Source organism: Bos javanicus, chromosome 19, assembly GCF_032452875.1.
Source record: "Bos javanicus breed banteng chromosome 19, ARS-OSU_banteng_1.0, whole genome shotgun sequence".
In the NCBI taxonomy this organism is placed as follows: Eukaryota; Metazoa; Chordata; class Mammalia; order Artiodactyla; family Bovidae; genus Bos; species Bos javanicus.
In genome coordinates this window covers 42,093,004-42,111,137 of record NC_083886.1, presented here as the reverse complement: position 1 = coordinate 42,111,137, position 18,134 = coordinate 42,093,004, and the positions used below count along the sequence as shown (strand labels likewise).

The 18,134-nt window shown below is 53.0% G+C and overlaps 1 protein-coding gene and 1 long non-coding RNA gene across 2 annotated transcripts in view; one reads left to right on the top strand and one right to left on the bottom strand.

Annotated features, from left to right (window-relative positions):
- Window positions 1-10,913, top strand: part of TNS4 (tensin 4) — a 23,041-nt gene extending 12,128 nt beyond the window's left edge. The window contains exons 4-13 of the mRNA XM_061391731.1: window positions 67-491; window positions 2,975-3,061; window positions 3,391-3,516; window positions 4,941-5,033; window positions 5,124-5,201; window positions 6,453-6,524; window positions 7,396-7,564; window positions 8,355-8,423; window positions 8,680-8,706; window positions 9,205-10,913. Coding sequence (XP_061247715.1) covers window positions 67-491; window positions 2,975-3,061; window positions 3,391-3,516; window positions 4,941-5,033; window positions 5,124-5,201; window positions 6,453-6,524; window positions 7,396-7,564; window positions 8,355-8,423; window positions 8,680-8,706; window positions 9,205-9,346 — 1,288 coding nt within the window. The 3' untranslated portion in view covers window positions 9,347-10,913. The remainder of the gene's footprint in view (window positions 1-66; window positions 492-2,974; window positions 3,062-3,390; window positions 3,517-4,940; window positions 5,034-5,123; window positions 5,202-6,452; window positions 6,525-7,395; window positions 7,565-8,354; window positions 8,424-8,679; window positions 8,707-9,204) is intronic.
- On the bottom strand, window positions 7,511-18,134 carry LOC133232381 (uncharacterized). Its single transcript, XR_009731379.1, has 3 exons — window positions 13,393-18,134; window positions 12,566-12,946; window positions 7,511-7,633 (listed from the first exon to the last, which is right to left on the bottom strand). It is a non-coding gene; the product is annotated as an uncharacterized LOC133232381 (long non-coding RNA).

Here is an 18,134-nt window from a genome sequence, read left to right as displayed (position 1 = left end):
CTGGCCCCAGACAGTCCACTCCCACCTCCTAACACTCTGCCTTCCTGCTGCTCTCTCCCCTCACAGCAGCCAGTCCCTCCTCCACTCCAGCATCTCCAGCCATCAGTCATCTTCTAGATCCTTGGAAAGCCCCAGCAGCTCTTCCTCCAGCCTCCACAACCTTGGTCCAGTGTCCCTGTATATGAGAGCCAGTGACCTCCAGGTCCCCAGCAACGCCACCCCAAGCATGGGCCAGCCCAGAGCAACCCGCTCCCCACCACTGGCCAAGGAACATGCCAGCAGTTGCCCACCATCCATCACTAACTCCATGACAGACATACCCATTGTGCTGATCAACGGTTTCCCAGAGCCAGGATCTCCCCCATCCCAGAGGACCCCAGGACCCCAGGACTTTGTCCGCCCTGGGGCTACTTCTTCCAGCATGCCCTGTCCAGCCACCAGGAGCCACAGCCAGACCCTGCCAGAAGCCCCTCCCACCGCATCCCCGGAGGGTAAGTTGTAAACCAGTCAATACCTCACGCTTTGTAAGGTTTGGCTAATGGAGAACAGGCAAAGCACCAATGCATTTCTTCAAGAGTGGGTCAATACACTGATTAAGTACCTACTGTGTGCCAAGCACTGTGCCACATAGTAGGAACACAGTCTAGAAAGAGAGGGGGAAAACCCAAAGGGTTACTGCAGAGTAGGATAAACACACAAGTAAAGAGATGTTCTGAGTCTTGTGAGGCTACAGAGGAAGGAGTGAGCCTTTTTACCTGGAGAAGTGGGGAGGCCAAAAAGTGGATCAAAAGTTCATGGCCAGAGCAGCAGAGGAAGGGCTGCCCCAGCAGAGGGAACAGCCAGGTCAGAGGTATGAAGATGTAGAAGCACATGGCATGTTTAGGAAATGACTTGGATGTTGGGCTGTGCAGGGTGAGGTCATTGGGAGTAATCTGGGGCCAGATTGGGAAAGACCATGAACACCAAGCTGAAGAGTAAACTTTACCCTTTAGGGACCAGGAGACCCTCAGTTCAGTTCAGTCACTCAGTCATGTCCGACCCTTTGCAACCCCATGAATTGCAGCACACCAGGCCTCCCTGTCCATCACCAACTCCTGGGGTTCACTCAAACTCTTGTCCATCGAGTCAGTAATGCCATCCAGCCATCTCATCCTCTGTCATCCCCTTCTCCTCCTGCCCCCAATCCCTCCCAGCATCAGTCTTTTACAATGAGTCAACTCTTCGCATGAGGTGGCCAAAGTATTGGAGTTTCAGCTTTAGCATCAGTCCTTCCAAAGAACACCCAGGACTGATATACCCTCTGAGACTCTCAAACCGGAGAGTGATGGACTCAGAGGCACATGCTCAATCCATCACTCTGGCAGCTGCGCGGCAGATGAATTGCAGGGCCTGGCCTGGCAGGGAGAGCAGTTTTTATTTGGTTCTGTTTGGGTTTTCATCACAAAGTGGTCCAGGGTGAGGCAGAGGGTGGAGGAGGGCAGACAGAGCCAGGAGACCCTCAGGATATGGAAGCAGCAGGCTGGGTGACTAACCCAGGAGAGGGAGAGTCAGTCCTAACTCTGACGTTGGCGGATGACGAACACAGACGGGGCAGGACAGGGTAACGGAGACAATGCATTCCAACTCAGACAGCTAAAAACCACAAAACAGCAACCACCCTCCTCCCTGTAGTCATGAACTACAGGCATCCAAAAAGAACAAAGCCAACCAGAGCCCAGAGCAGTAAACACAGGCTAATCCTTAGCACCCTGGGGTCTCTCTCTCCCAGGAGCAGAGCCCCCCACTGAGCCCCAAGGACAGGAGGCCTGCTTGCCTATGGCTCAGTCATCTCCTTCCCGGGCTCTCAGCCCTCACATGGCCACAGACATCAAGGTACTCCTGGGGGGTGTGAAATGCTCACTCTAGCCCGCTGCTCGCTCCCACCCATGAAGCCATGTCAATGAGAACAAGAGAAAATGAGGTGACAAGCATGCCTTTGAACATTTTCCTAGGACAAATCGTTTGCAGATATCAGTACATTTTTTACGATGAGTTATTCTCAACTGGCAGTAACACACCTTTTCAAGATGCTGAAACCGAGAACCACTGCTCTCTGCCTTTGTTGTTGTTCAGTCACTATGTCGAGTCCACCTCTTTGTGACCCCATGAATTGCAGCCAGGCTTCCTTGTCCTTCACCGTCTCCCAGAGTTTGCTCTAACTCATGTCCATTGAGTCGGTGATGTCATCCAACCATTAGGGACCCAGGGAAATGGGGTGGGTGGAATTTTCACATCTCAAAGAGCACATTTATTTGGCCTGGTGATATCCCCATCCAGGGTTGGTGATTCCCAGATAATCACACATTATCCCTGGGATCTTAGCAAATTCCACCAATTATTCTCAAGACAAGATTCAGTTTCATTTCCGAGTTGTTGGAGCATTACAGACCCTCACAGGATTTCTGGTTCACTCAGTTACCTCTGGGTTTCAGGAGGGAAAGAGCCATCTCAGATCAGAATCCGACTCCATCTCCGGACTCCTGGATGCTCTTCTGCCCAGATCTGCTGTCTTCCTTTCCTTTCTCCTTTTCTTCATTTTCTTTTGCAAACTGAATATCCCCACCACCACCAAGAAACTCATAGGATTATTAAAGGGGAAGAAAAATGTAAAGTCAAGCAAATGATGCATCTCAGAGTCTTTTATTTATTCCGTTTCTGTCTCTACTGCGTAATATTCAATTTGAGAAACTGTTTCTCATTGAATTTTTAATCTATTTGTTTGTGATCTGTTACCAAGGATACAAGGGTAGATTCCTAGATGGCACAAAGCCCTGGGATTCTTCTGATGGACTTTGCCCCTTTAGGGAGCTGGAGATACAACGGAGTAGGGATAGGGGAGGATGGGTTGAATGGGACCGCTGGGCAGAGAAAGGGGAGGGTCTCTCAGTTCCCCTCTATCCGGCCTACAGGGTTCTCCTTCCCTGTCTGTCTCCAGGTCCTGCCAGGGACATGCAGCCCACCATGAAGTTTGTGATGGACACATCTAAATACTGGTTTAAGCCAAGCATCTCCCGAGAGCAAGGTAAAATGAAGCCCTGATTCAGGGACTGAGTGACCCAGGAATCAGGTCTGGATCCCGGCACCCCACATCGGGCAGATGGGGCCCTGGGTTCATGTAGAGGAGGGAACAGAATGGCAAATTGCAAGTCCAGGGAAGGGGGTGTGCTGCAAACCCCATGACCCAAGCAAATAAAGACTGTAGCAGGAATGGTGGAGGTTAGACAACAGAAAGGACTTCCTGGGAACCAAAGGCAATTCTGTACCATCTGCTCTATGAGGACCCAATTGGGCTGAGGCAGGGAGGGTATCCCGGTGGGGTGGTGACTCTCTCTGACTCAAGGATTGTTCCAGCCATCGAGCTGCTGAGGAAGGAGGAGCCGGGGGCTTTCATCGTGCGGGACAGTTCTTCATACCGGGGCTCCTTCGGCCTTGCCCTGAAGGTGCAGGAGGCCCCCACACCTGCCCAGAGCCGACCAGGTAGGCTGTCTGTGTATTCCATCAAGGCCTCTTAGAGGCACCTGGGTGTGGTGGGTTCCAGTCCCAGCTCTGCCGCTCACTTGGGGGTAACCTTGGGCCATTCCCATAATGACTCCTGGGAGGATGGACCTTGGTGTCCCGGCACTGAGGCTCCCCAAGTCCCCAGACTCCTTGCTCTACCCTCCGGTGGGAAGAAGAGGAAGGTCCCAGACCCCCTCCAGCCTGCGCTCTTCTGGTATCCACCTCTGTCCAGACCGGCTTTCTCACAAAGGAATGTAATGTAGTAATAACGTGTGAAAATGAGACCCTTTTGGTTTGGTCTGGTTTTCTCAAATAAGAAGTAACTAGTAACATTTTATATCAAGTTTATAAAGTTTGACTTTTTTTCCTCCATGAATTCAATTTATTTTTATTAAGTAAATACTGGGCTTTATGAGCTTCCCCAGTGGCTCAGTGGTAAAGAATCCACCTGCAATGCAGGAGACGTGGAGACCTGTGTTCAATCCCTGGGAAGATCCCCTGGAAAAGGAAATGGCAACCCACTCCCAGTATTCTTGCCTGAAAAATTCCACGGACAGAGGAGCCTAGTGGGCTACAGCCCATGGTGTCGCAAAGAGTTGGAAACAACTGAGGGACTACACAACAATGGCGTGTGTGCTAGCTTAGCCCCTGTGGTCTTGCACTCAGCACACGTGGATGGAGCACCCTACCCCAGACACTGTGCAAGGCACCAGTGAAACCTCACTGAGGACAGAGACAGGAACAGACCATTGCATTACAGGGTTCCTGGGCCACAGCCCTTCATCGAAGGCCCAGGATTGTAGCTCTTACACAAGGAATGGATAAGGGAACTGACAACTCCCAGAGGGAGTTAATGACCCCTGAACCAGCAAGTAATAGAGAAAGAGGATAAAAACCCCAAGTCCACATTCTCTACACCACACCTCTCTGTTCAAATAAGAAAGTGACCTCTGGGCAGCGTTAGTTATCAAGGAAGACCTGCCAAGGAGTCCCAAGAAAGCAGGAAGCTGTGGGCTGGTGGAGAAGAGGCCAGGGGCGTGGTGCCCCCTCCCAAGGCCAGCCTGGCGCCAGCAGGGACCATATGATGGAGAATGATAGCACCTGGGAGGGAGTAAGAAGGGGGAGCGGGAAACCCAGCCCAAGAGTTATTGAAACCAAAAGCAAGGTCTCCTGAAAAAAGAATTGCACGTGTGCATACTAAGTCACTCAGTTGTGTCCTACTGGACACAAGGCTTTGAGCAAAAACGTAGTCGGCACCTCCTTCATAGGAGACCTCGAGGATAGGATACCTACCTGCAGTCCCACCCAGAGGCAGGGGGATGGACAAGTTAACCTCTGGATGGACTGGAAGAGGCGGGTCAGGAAACAGGTTGCACTTCCATCCACATGCTTTCTCTGACTAGGCGAGGACAGCAGTGACCTCATTCGCCACTTCCTCATCGAGTCTTCCGCCAAAGGGGTGCATCTCAAGGGAGCAGATGAGGAACCCTACTTCGGTGAGCTGAGCCTCTCCAGCCCTCAGGCCCCTTCCAGGCAGGGTAGGTGGCCTGGGGAAGGCTCCTGATGCACGGCTTGTTTCCTCACAGGGAGCCTCTCTGCCTTCGTGTGCCAGCACTCCATCATGGCCCTGGCCCTGCCCTGCAAACTCGTCATCCCGCAGAAAGGTGGGCTGGGGCTCCACACCTGTTCATTCTCAGGGGTCACCTCTCACCTTACTTAGGGATCATGTTAGTGTCCCAGTGAAAAGTGCGTGCTCTGGAGTCTGTCCACATCTCCACCTCCTAGCTATGAGCATCTGAGAAGGTCAACCTCACTGAGCCTCTGTTTCCTCATCTATGAAATGGGCACAGTTAGCATCACACCTACTTCTAGGCTGAGTAGGGGGTGAAATGAAAAAGCTCAGGCAAGGCTTTTGGCACAACGCCTGGTACTGAGTTGATGTTTGAGAAATAGCAGCTCTGTTTTGGAGAGGAGAAAAGAAGCATAAATCTGCCCATTCGGCCAGGTTTGGTTTTTACTTCCAGGTCCAACATTTACTGGTAGGCTACAGTCCATGGGGTCGCAAAGAGTCGGACACGACTGAGTGACTTCACTTTCCAACATTTACTGGGCGTCCCCTCCTCCATTCACATCTCACTCCAACCCTGTGAAGTAGTCACTGCTGTTGCTGTCCCCATTTCACAGATAAGAAAAGGAAGGGTCGAATCTGAACCCAAGTCTCCCTTACTGTCTTGTTCCAAAGTGTTCAGGGAGCTAACAGAGCACAAAGGTACAGACAGCTGTTTCATGAACCCCAAGGAAAGGATTATGAGAACAAATGATCAATGGGTGAAATTTGGGGAGAAAGAAAGAAAAGGAAGATTCGAGGCATTAAGTAACTTCCTCAAGGGCACAGAGTCAAACCTCCAGCCCAAGTCAGGGAGCCCTCTCCAGAGCTTACAGCCCAGCACAACACCAGGTGCCCCCACATCTCAGGGTGTGCAGGAGAGCTGGGGGGGTTCAGGGAGAGGAGTCAAGGCCAAGGGAGCCGCGGGTGTGGTGATGGCGAGAGCCTCCCTGCTTTCTGCAAAAAAAAAAAAAAAAGCCTGGCTTTGGGGCAGGGTCCGAAAGAAGCAGGAGGTCAGGGGCCTCTGAGGCCAGGGGCCTCTGAGGCCAGGTCACTGCTGCAGTCCAGGGGCCGGAGGCGGGAGGGGGAAGGAGGGATCAAAAAGCTTGCCAGCTAGGCTTTGGGGGAGCCTAGGGCAGCTCCGATTGCCTAATTACAGGAATCACACCTGGTTTCTCAGCCAAGTCACTTCCTGAAGGTGGGGGCGGAGGTGGGACCCGTTTGAAGGGCTGAATGAGGCCTGTTCCTAGGACGGGGGTCCACTGACTGCACCCCACCCCTGGGGGCCTGTTCCTTTGCTTTGGCTCAGAATTGGGAGGTGGAGACGGGGCCTCCGACCCCTCTGCAGATGGCCAGGCCTCCTGTCTGAAGAAATCTGCCGGTGAGTTGGGGGGCAGGGTGGGGGGAAGGCTTGGCTGTGCCCCGCCCCAGGGCACCTCCCAGCCCTGTGCAGGCACATGCAGGTCCACACGTGTTTCCCATTGCTGCTTTATTTCTCCATCTTTAACAAGGTGCCACATTCTTCCCTCTGCCTGTAAACCAGGAGATGAGAGGCTGAGGGCAGCAGGCCAGGAGGAAGAGGGGCAGGAGAGGAGGGGCGGGCGTGGTGAGGCTTAGAGCCCATCCCACATACAGGGAGCACACATGGATAAACTAGGTTCTCTCTGGGTCTGAAGGGCCTGGCCCTGGAGAGGGCATCCTCCGTGGAGTGTCAGGTCTGAGTCCTGGGGGCGGTCTATATGGGAAGGGTCACTTTTCATCACATCCAAGGGCCAGGCACGGGTCAGCACCTGGGTGACTGACAGCTCCTATTCCGTGCCCCAAGCACAAAGGCCCCTCCCCATTCCTGTCTCCTCCCTCTTCTCTCAGCAAGGAGCCAGGGCCCTGCGGTTGGGGGTCGGGGGTAGGGGTGGAGGCAGCACCAGCCATGGGACAGAAGGAAGGTTTGCCTGGACACCCCTATACACACAGGGCAACATCCCGTCCTTGCCTCCTGCTGGAGGGCCAGAGGCCAGAGCAATGTAAACAAGAGATGACCCCAAAGTCCTCTGGGGTTAGCCCCAAATTTCAGTCACCCACACAGTCCCTACCCACCCGCCTGATGGCTCAAAGAGGAAGCCTGCTAGATTCCCCAAACAGGATGGCATTCCTATTCCCCAGTTCTAGGCAGAGGGAGAGCAGGGTGACCTCCACTCACCCAGTGGATTCTGGCAGGGCCCCAAAGCAGTATCTGCACCCGCCCCCCACCCCAGGTTGCCATGCCCTGTACCTGAGCTCTGTGAGTGTGGAGACCCTGAGCGGAGCCCTGGCTGTGGAGAAGGCCATCTCGGCCACCTTGGAGAGGGATGTTCTCCCTACGCCCACCGTGGTCCACTTCAAAGTCACCGAGCAGGGCATCACCCTGACTGACGTCCAGAGGAAGTAAGGGACTTCCCTTGTCCTGGGGCTGCGGGGCTGGGCAGGGTGAGCTGGAGGGGATGGCTGAGGTGGCTGTGGAGCAGTGGTAGAGCTGGAGTTCAGGCTCCTGCACCCAATGAGGTCAGTGATGTGCTGAGTGACTCCAGACAAGTTCTCTGCCTTCTCTGGGCCTCAGTGCAATGACTACTTTCTGAAGCCCCACTTCATCGTGACTGATGGATTTGGAATTAACAACAGTCATAGGGCACTGATTAAATCTGTATCCATTGATGGAGCATCTCCTGTAGGCCAGACTCTGGGGGACCAGTGAGATCGCTCCATCCCAGGCTCAGGGATTCAGTCCAGCAAGATCCTGGCCCTGGGCTGGAGGAATAAGAGATGACCAGCAGTAATTGCGTGCTTAGTCGCTTCAGTTATGTCCGACTTTTTGTGACCCCATGGACTGTAGCCCACCAGGCTCTTCTTCCTGTGGGGTTCTCCAGACAAGAATACTGGAGTGGGTTGCCATGTCCTCCTCCAGCAATTTCTACCCTCCAATCATCAAATGACACAGTGGGCGATTGGGTGGGTTGGTAGAAAACCCCAATACATAGGACACAAGGCAGATGACCTTCATGAAAGGAGAGAAATACAAACACGTGTCCAGGGCCAGCAGTGAAAAAGTCACAGCAGGCTGTCAGGGGTCATGGAACTAGGAGGCTCTTGGAGGACAGGAAGCTGGAGACGATGGAGGTGGGCCAAGACACTGGGACGGGCTCTCATCAGCTCCCCTTCCCTCCCTGCCTCCTCCCAGGGTATTTTTCCGGCGCCATTACCCCCTTGCCACCCTCCGATTCTGTGGCATGGATCCCGAGCAACGGAAGTAAGTTCAAGTCTGGGCCAGACTGAAAAGGCCAGCCAGGGTCTAGCTGCCCGCTGACTCTGGGACTGGGGTCCCAGACAGAGCCTCTGAACCTCAAGGGGTGAGGAGCAACAGAATGAAGGGAGGGAGCATGGTGGGGATAGAGGAAACACAGCTAGCCATTATCGGCTCCTCCCACCCCTCGGGGCTCAGCCAGAGTTCTGTGAAATGGAGCGGAGAATCGGTACCCAGGACTATCTTTGTTCCTCTCCCACAGGTGGCAGAAATATTGCAAGCCCTCTCGGTAAGGCCTTCCTGTCCACTCAGTCAGTCACTATGAGAGGTCTCCCTGGGGCAGGGCCCGGACCCAACACAGGGAGGGAGTCAGGGAAGGAGGGAGGCCCCATGCTGACCTTAAGAGCCCATGGGTTTGCTGAGAGCACAGGCCCTGGCCCTCTGGGAGCCACCAGTCTGAATGGGGTGGACAGGAGCCTGGGAGCCCCATCTTCTCGGGGAGGCACAGGCTTTAGTCTGGAGGGACCCTCCAGTCTGCTGGGGAATACACAAGTCCTGTCCTCAGGGGCCCTCATTCCAAAGGAGAGAAACCCAGATCTTAAACTCAGGGATCTCCCAGTCTGACGGAGGAGGCACGTCCTCCCGCTAGGAGAGCTCCCATCATGACAAGGTGCTGGGTTGGCGAAGGGCAGGAAGGAGGTGCTGGGCTGGGGAAGGGCTGAGTTCCCCAGCTCCCAGTCTCGTGCCTCCCTGGGCTCTCCTCACCCCGGCTCTCCTCTCCCATCAGGATCTTTGGGTTTGTGGCCAAGAGCCAGACTGAGTCCCAGGAGAATGTGTGCCACCTCTTTGCGGAGTATGACACGCTCCAGCCGGCCTCACAGGTCATCAGTCTGGTGGGTGCTCTGCTGCAGGACCCAGAAAGGATGTAGGGGAGGGAGCTTCCTGTGTGCCTTCCCAGACATCCCAAGGGGCTTGCTCAGGATCCCCCGTCTGCCCTGAGCAAGAAGCCTTTTACCACACTGATGGACCAATCCACTGGACTGGAGGAGAACGGTACCAGGTTGAAACCCTTGAACTCACTATGACCTTCAGCAGCAACCTTCAGCCAGACCTGCTTCCCTCCCGGGGTTCAGTCTCTTCAGCCTTAAAGGAGCAGGACTTCCCTGGTGGTCCAGTGGTGAAGAATCTGCCTGCCAATGCAGGGGACAGGGGTTCGAGCCCTGGTCGGAGAAGATTTCACATGCCACGGAGAAACTAAACCAGTGCTCCACACCTACTGAGCCCACGCTTTAGAGCCTGTGCTCTACAACAAGAGGCCGTCACAGTGAGAAGCCCACACACTGAAACTAGAGAGTAACCCCTGCTTGCCACAACTAGAGAAAGCCCCTGCACAGCAATGAAGACCCAGTGCAGCCAAAGACAAATAAATGTTTTAGAAGGATACTTTAAAAAAACAAAAGGAGGCAACAGACAGGATCAGCTGTCTCGGACATCTGTGGGTATCTTAACAAGCTCCCTATGATTCTGAAGCAGACCCACATCTGAGACCCCCACATGAAAATAACCTCTGAAGACTCCTGACTCTGTCAGTCTGGACACTACCAACACAGCAGCTTGAGCTACAGACCTGTGACCCTCGTTTCACGGCAAACAGTAGGTGCTGGGTAGGGACCCAGGGGCCATGGCCAGAGGCTGGCCTGAAAGCAGGTGGTTGGCAAGGATTGAGGACCAAAGGGGCCTCCCCAGTGGTTCAACAGGAAAGAATCCACCTACAGTGTAGAAGATGCAGGAGACGCAGGTTCGATTCCTGGTTCAGGAAGACCCCCTGAAGGAAGGCATGGCAATCCACTCCAGTATCCTTGCCTGGAGAATCCCATGGACAGAGGAGCCTGGTGGGCTACAGTCCATAGGGTCGCAAAGAATCAGACACGACTGAAGCGAGTTAGCACACAAGCACGCATGCACAAGGACCAAAGGAGGGATGGACTGACTCTCTTTCCCTCATCTGTTCCTTTCCCCATTTCCTTGACAGCTTCTTGAGCTGCTATTCCCAGGACAGAGCTAGATCCGCCTGTCCTGGATTCTACAGGCCAACGTGGCCATGGTTGTTCGGCAGGTAAGCATGTGGGAACTTGCCTTCATGGTCAAAACAGATGATTCAGCTGTCCTTAAGATCTTGATGTCTAGTCCCCTCCATTGAAAATGAGCATCAGTTCCATCTCTTCTTTCAGCTTCTCATAAGCAAGTGTGTCACGGCTGCCCTAGAGCTACTTGTGTCATCCAGACCCGGAGGTGGGGACAGTGAGCACCCCTGCTCACTAGAATGGACACAAGGGCCAGCTCTCTGGTTCTGCCTCAGCCCCAGCCTTGCTAGTCCTACACACACACACACACACACACACACGCACGCACGCACGCACACACTGCCCTGTACACTGCTGGGGCGGCAACTAGCCTCATAGCCACATGAGGGCAGCAAAGAGTCAAGAATGCAAATGGGCAGCTACCTCCAAGAGGCTTGGGGAAGTGGGCGGTCTTTCCTGCCCCACCTCCCCCAAGACCCCCAAGAAGTTGGAACTGTTTGTCTGGCAGACCTAGGGACCTAAGGAAACCACACTATGAGAATGCAAGACGAGGCTCAAGGAAGAAGCCCACTTTTGCTCTATGAAAGACCAGTGCCTGACCCCGCCCAGCTGGGGGCCCTGCCAGAGAATCATTATCTTTGGCCAAAGTTGGGCCTGAAGGGTTATTATTTCAACCCAGGAAACCAAACCAGACTGAAGCGGTCCTGGGCTGGCAGAACTGGCCGAGACTAGCCCACCCAGCCTGTGGTCAGGCACTGCCCCACCCTGGAGACTACAGAATCTGGACAAGGTTCTCAAGGTCACAGTGCCCAAGTTCTCAAGGTAACAGAGAGCCCCTCTCCCCCATATATCTGTGGATGCCTTGTAGCTCCCCTCATGGAAAATAAAGTGTCTGTCTTTGCACAAAAATTGGTCCTGAGACATTCAGGGCTGTCCACTCAGAGATGGAAACCTGAACAAAAAAGGGGACCTGGCTGGGCCGGTGGCAGCTGGTCTGAGAGATAGCCACGTGTGCCACACCCCCCTCGCAGCCCCTGGCCATGGCAGCACAGCCTCCACCAGCTCCCACTTCAAAGGTTTAAACCTTTGCTTAAACTCTTCTGTGTCCCCCATGTGTCCAACACACCCGTTTTCCTTCTTCCCAACCTCTTTCCTGCCACTGTGGCAGAAAGATAGGAGGCCCGGGCTCTCTTGTGCATGCCAGGGCCTGAGGTGAGTACGTGTGACATCCCTGCCAGCTTCCAGGGTCTCACTCGGGCTCCCAAAGGGTGGGGAGAGGCAGGTGAAACAGGGACAGCTCAAGTCTGGAAGAGTCCGTGAATCCAGATGAGCCCCAAGCTGCCAGCCCAACCCTGGCGACCTGAACAATGGCCCATCATTCATCCTGGTTCTGTCTCCAGTCCTGGGGTAACGCTCCACTCCCAGCCCTCTCCAGGCTTGCTGCAGCTAGGGATTCAAGATGGGCAGGCCATAGCAAGTGGTACAAGAGGGGCTGCAGGGGCACCCCTTTCCTGCAGAGCCTTGGAAAGGGGCGAGCTGCTGGTTCTGCTCAGGCTATGTGACCAGTGGCAAAAGCTGCCTGGAGGAAGTGAAGAGACCTCCCAATGCACTTGAACCACCCACCATTGAGGAGCCCCTGCCGCCCCTTCCACTGCCCAACTGCGGTTCCAGAAGGCCTCCTCTCAGCCCCTTCCCTGGCCACAGACTGAGTCTACGGAAGGTAATGACCTCTACTGCATTTATGTAGCTTATCTTTCCTCCAGGAGGATTTAATAGAGCACTTGACTTTTGCTGATGGGCAGAGCCGCCAGCCCAGCAAGTGCAGAAAGGAGGAGGAACAACCACCAAGGCAGGAATCCGGAAGGGAGGGGTCTTTATACCCAGGCGAGGATATCCAGGAGTTTCCTCTGCAGCAGGTTCCAGGCCTTGCAGTCCTGGGTCTTAAGCCTCCCCCAGTGTCATATCTCTCAATGTTCCATCCCACCCCATCACTTTCTCCTTGTTCTCTCTACACACATACACTATCCCTCACTGCCCCCTCCCAGTGTCTCTCTCCATCCTCACCTTTCTCCTCTTCATACTGTCAGCAGAGGTTTCTGTGCCAGACGCCCGGTGAGGCCAAACAAATGAAAACATTAAAGTTTGGAGCAAAGAAGGGATTTACTGCAGGGCCGTGCAAGGAGATGGGTGCCTCATGCTCTAAAAAGCCCAGAGTGCCCTGAAGGGTCTCAGCAAAGCATTTTTAAAAGCTGGATGAGCCAAGAAGGTCAGGGTATGTAATCAGTTCATGCAAAAGTCTCTGATTGGCTGATGGTGAGGGAACAGGGTGATGTCACAAAGGTCAACTTTATCAGTCTTTAGGCTCCAGGAGGTCTGGCACTGTGTGCTCATAGTCATCAAGTAGTTAACATCTTCCGTCTGGTGGGGGGCTCCCACATCTGTAAACTTAGGAAGGGTACATCAAATACTGTTATCTAGGTACTTCAGAGAAGAGCTAAAGCAGAGATTAGGGAAGAAGGCCTGTTCTGGGAAGGCCCCAGGGTCCTGCTCCATTTCAATGCCTTCTCCACCCACCCACATCCAAACCTGTCCTCTCCCCCTTTACAGAAAAGCCCTCCCTCTTACTTTTGTCCCATTTAATCCCCACTCCCCTCTGTCTCACCCACAGCAAAGCCCACCTGCTGCTGGAGTTGATGGGAAAGGAGGATGGCAGCCTCACCCCCTGTGCCACTGACCGTTTCTCAAAACCCAGATTCCCAAGTCCCCTGACCCGTGCCTCCACTCTGACTACCGAGCAAGCTCCCCAGAGGGCTGAAACACCCTCAGCCCTATCTCATCTGACCAGCCACCTCCCCCATACTCATCTCCCCCAGGAGGCTCAAGCAGCTCACCTCTGCTCTTTTATCTTCATCCTCAACCACCCTACTCCCACCCCACTATCTGCCACCTTCTACTCCTGTCCTTAACTCTCATGCCATCCAATAGGCTGAGAGCTTAGAACCAGAGCAGGGCTTGGGGTGGGGGTGGGGGTTGCTAAAGGCCCCCAGCCTAGAAGTCAGTACCTTGAACTCATGCAGCAATGTCTCCTGGCTGCATGCTTTGCTCATGTGATCCAGGAAAGCAGATAAATATAATACTGTTATAATGGAGCTTATAAGTGTCACACAAGGCTGGCAGGAAGGGTACAAATAGGAAAGATAAACTTTCCCTCTGGGGAGAATGAGGGCAATGTTACCAAAGTGGAAACAATTGAGTTAGGTCTTCAAGGATAAGTAGCTTAACAGCAAAGAAGGGAACCCAACTTTTGCTGGGGTGGGGGGGTGTTCTATGTGCTAAGTGCAATGTGAAGCACGTGATATATGTTTAATCCCATTTTACAGATTAGAAAACTGAGGCTCAGAAGGTTAACTTGCCCACATACACCCAGGTAGTAAATGGCAGAGAAACAAGATTCCAAACCTGTGCCCATTCCACTTACTGCACACTCTCAGACAAGCAGATGGATGAATTTTGCGTGAAGCACATAGGTATAAAAAGTACCATGTTTAATAAAGCACATAGGTATGAAAGTACCATGTTTAATGTGGCTAAAATATACGGTACCCAAGGTAGTAGGTGAGAAAGGAAGCAAAGGAAAAAGGCAGGACCCAGATCATTAAGAGCCTTGGGTGCTAAGATGAAAATACCGAGGAATGAATACTTCTTGAATGAATGGATGAGTTTGAACTCAGGACCACTTACAGCTGTGCAAGTTGCATGATGCACAGCTGCACACAGCAACCTGCTTGGACTCCTCCTGTAGGTAACGGGAAGACAGCAGAGGCTTTTCAGCCAGGGAGTAACTGACCAGATTTGTAGGAAAAGGAAAAAGGATCTGAGGGTTGGGCAGGAATGCGTTGGGAAGAGGAAGCTGTGAAGACTTGGAGTTCAGGCCAGGAAAGGGAATGGGGCTGTCATGCCTGAGACAGGCTGGGACAGGCGCCTACTTGATCTGGGCCTGGGGCCTGGATTCTCTCTGAGCTTGAAAGGACTACGTGGGAAAGAGGACTGAGGTGGGAGGGGAGGGCTTCCCTGCGGTGTTAGTCTGCTCAGACTATCATAAGAAAATACCATAGACTGGGTAGTTTGAGCATAAGACATTTATTCTCGCACAGTTCTGGAGCCTGGAGGTGTGAGATCAGGGTTCCAGCATGGTCGGGTTCTGGTGAGGGCTCTCTTCTTGGCTTGCAGACAGCCACCTTCCTGCTGTGTGCACATTTAGCCTTAGTGCATTTTCCTCTTCTTATAAGACTACCAATCCTGTCAGATTAGGAGCCCACCCTTTGGCCCCAGTTAATTTCCTCAATTACCTCCTAAGAGTCCTGTCTCCAAATACAGTCACATTGGTGTCAGGGCTTCAACTGTGGGGACATAATTTAATCCATAGCACTCGTCCATACAGGTCCCTTCCCCAGCCATGTTCCCCGTCTGCATAATCCTCTAGTCCTGGCCAGACTGGGGCTCTGAGCCCCAGCAAAGCAGACCCTCTTCCTGAGTCTGTGACCCTGGAGCCAGCCAGGGGCTCATTTTCATAACTCCATTTCCTGGAAGGCGTCTCAGCCTTCACCTCTCCCCAGTCGAGTCTTGCCAGGGAGCAAGTTGAGCTTGGCTTGGAGCAGGCCGAGGATGCAGGGAGACCGCCAGGAGGAGGGAAGCAGAAATAGAGAAAGAGGAGGGGGCGGGAAAGGGAGAATGACACGCACTCATTCATTCACTGGATCACCAGATACTGTGCTGAGTGCCTACAGGAGCCATGCAGAAATAGGGGACCCCAGGTTGACTAGGAGGTGGGGGGAGGCCTGCATATGCCCCAGGAGAGAGGTCCCCTCCTCCACAGCATTCAGATTGGATGATCCATGAATACCAAGATCAGACGTATCCTTTCCCTAGTTCACCCCACTCCTATCTGCGCACAAATGCACACACACCACTTCTGTCTTCTGCATCAAGAAATAGAAGCTTGGTGGTCAGGCAGATCTGGGTGGCAGGTCCCTTCTGCCACTAATTAGCTGCATGATTTAGGGCAAGTCACTTCTCTTGGCATCGATCCTTGGTTTCCTCAATTGTAATATGCCCCTCAAGATTGCCAGGAGAAATATCAACAACCTGAGATATGCAGATGATACCACTCTAACGGCAGAAAGTGAAAAGGAACTAGAGGGTTTCTTGATGGGGGTGAAAGAGGAGAAAGGAAAAGCTGGTTTAAAACTCAACATTCAAAAACCTAAGATCATGACATCCAGTCCTATCACTTCATGGCAAGTAGAAGGGGGGAAAGTGGAAAAAATGATAGATTTTCTCTTCTTGGACTCCAAAATCACTGTGGACAGTGACTGCAGCCATGAAATTAAAAGACGCTTGCACCTTGGAAGGAAAGCCATGACAAACTTAGTGTATTAAAAAGCAGAGACGTCACTTGCCCACAAAGGCCCATCTGTATAGTCAAAGCTATGGTTTTTCCAGGAGGTGTAAGGTATTGGACCACAAAGAAGGCTAAGCACCAAAAAATTGTTACTTTCGAACGGTAGTGCTGGAGAAGACTCTTAAAAGTCCTTTGGACTGCAAGGAGATTAAACCTGTCAATCCGAAAGGAAATCAATCCTGAATATTCATTGGAAGGACTGAGGCTGAAGTTGAAGTTCCAATACTTTGGCCACCTGATGCGAAGAGCTGACTCATTGGAAAAGACCTGGATGCTGGGACAGATTGAGGGCAGGAAGAGAAGAGGGTGACTGAGGATGAGATGATGAGATGGCATCACCGACTCAATGGACATGAATTTGAGCAAACTCCAAGAGATAGTGAAGGACAGGGGAGCCTGGCGTGCCACAGTCCATGGGGTTGCAAAGAGTCAGACACGACTTAGAGACTGAACGACAAAATACCCCACTCACAAAATTAGAGACACACTGGACATGAATATACTTTGTAGCCTGTGAAGTACCAATGTCCTTTATGAGGAGGCTAACACTCCTATCAGCCTCTCGTTGAGTACCTAAAATGTTCTAAGGACCAGGCTGCTGGAACAGGAGGTCCAAGAAGAAAGAAACTCACTTGTTCACCATGATCCCCAGTACCTAAAATAGTGCCTGGCATACATCAGGCCTACAATATTTAGAAGCTTTGCCATCCACCACCTCATTTAGTCTTGACAGTAACACTTATGAGTACCATTTTGGACCCTCTTGATGGATACAGAACTGTGGATTAGGAGATAAAGTCCATCCCAGGGTCCAGTGTAATAAATTCCCTCCTACGAGGGCTTCCCTTATAGCTCAGTTGGTAAAGAATCTGCCTGCAATGCAGGAGACCCAGGTTCAATTCCTAAGTCGGGAGGATCCACTGGAGAAGGAAATGGCAACCCACTCCAGGATTCTTGCCGGGAGAATCCCCAGGGACAGAGGAGCCTGGCAGGCCACACCCCATGCGGTCGCAAGAGTCAGACGCGACTGAGTGACTAAACCACCAATATAATAAATGGCAGAATGTGATTTAAGCCCAAGCAGTTTTGACCCAAACCCATAGTGATGATGAGAATGATGACATCTGGAGTTTATTGAACCAGAGGTCATCAAGTCCAATCCCTTGCCTCCACCTACACCAGGTCTCTGCCAAACCCCCTTCTCCTCATTCCACCCTAGTCCCTGTCCCACGCTGCTCAGGATGTTGCAAAAGTCACCTGTCCCTCTTCCGGCCTGAAAGGTGGCATACTTCCCTGTAATCTGCCTCCCAGAATCTTCTACCAGGATCTCCTTCCTTCCTCTGTATTGATAGCCCTTCCCCTTTCTGGAGCCTGAAGTCTTGCCTGCCCTCACTGGAAGATGGTGTGAAAAGAACACTGCCCTGAGTTCTAACCTGTCAGCTACCAGTTCATTCGGGCCTTAGGCGAGCAAGCCATAGACCCGCCTAAGCCTTGGTTTCCCATCTATGTAATGGGTGAACTGGAGAAGAGCTGGAAGGCCGCTCCCAGCTCTGGTCTTCTTGGGAAGGGCCATTCTCAGCCATCAGGCTGGAGCCATCCCCTCTCCTCTCACCCACATCCCCACACACACCCCTCTCCCTTCACCCACATGCCCATATGTACCCCTCACTCACTACCCACACCCCTTCCCAACCCATACCCCTCTCCCCCCACCCACACACATACTCACACCTCTCTACCCCCAGCCACACACCTCACCCCCCTACCCACACCTCCACATGTACCATTCTCCCCCGCCCCCCTCCACCCCGCAAGCCCACCCTTCTCCAGCCAGGAGGTACTGCCCAGCTCTCCCTGAGGCTTCCTGTGTGGTCTTCCCCATCCCCTACCTCCCATCCTAGAACTTCCGAATCTACCTCTTGGGAAGCCCTGTTCTCTCCCAGCTCCTAGCAGGCCTTCCCTCTACTTTAGGTTGTGCTAACCTCTCTTCCTCTGCCAGTGCCCAGGGTCCCCTACAAGGCCACCATCAGCAGCGAACACGACTGGAGGCTGGCCCTTCCCTAGCCTGCAAGGCCGCTCCCCTCATTCCAGCCCCATTAAATTTCCCAAGCAGGGGTTTACAAGGTCTGTTTGCATTTTAAAGGCAACTTCCCCCACCCCACCCCACCCCTC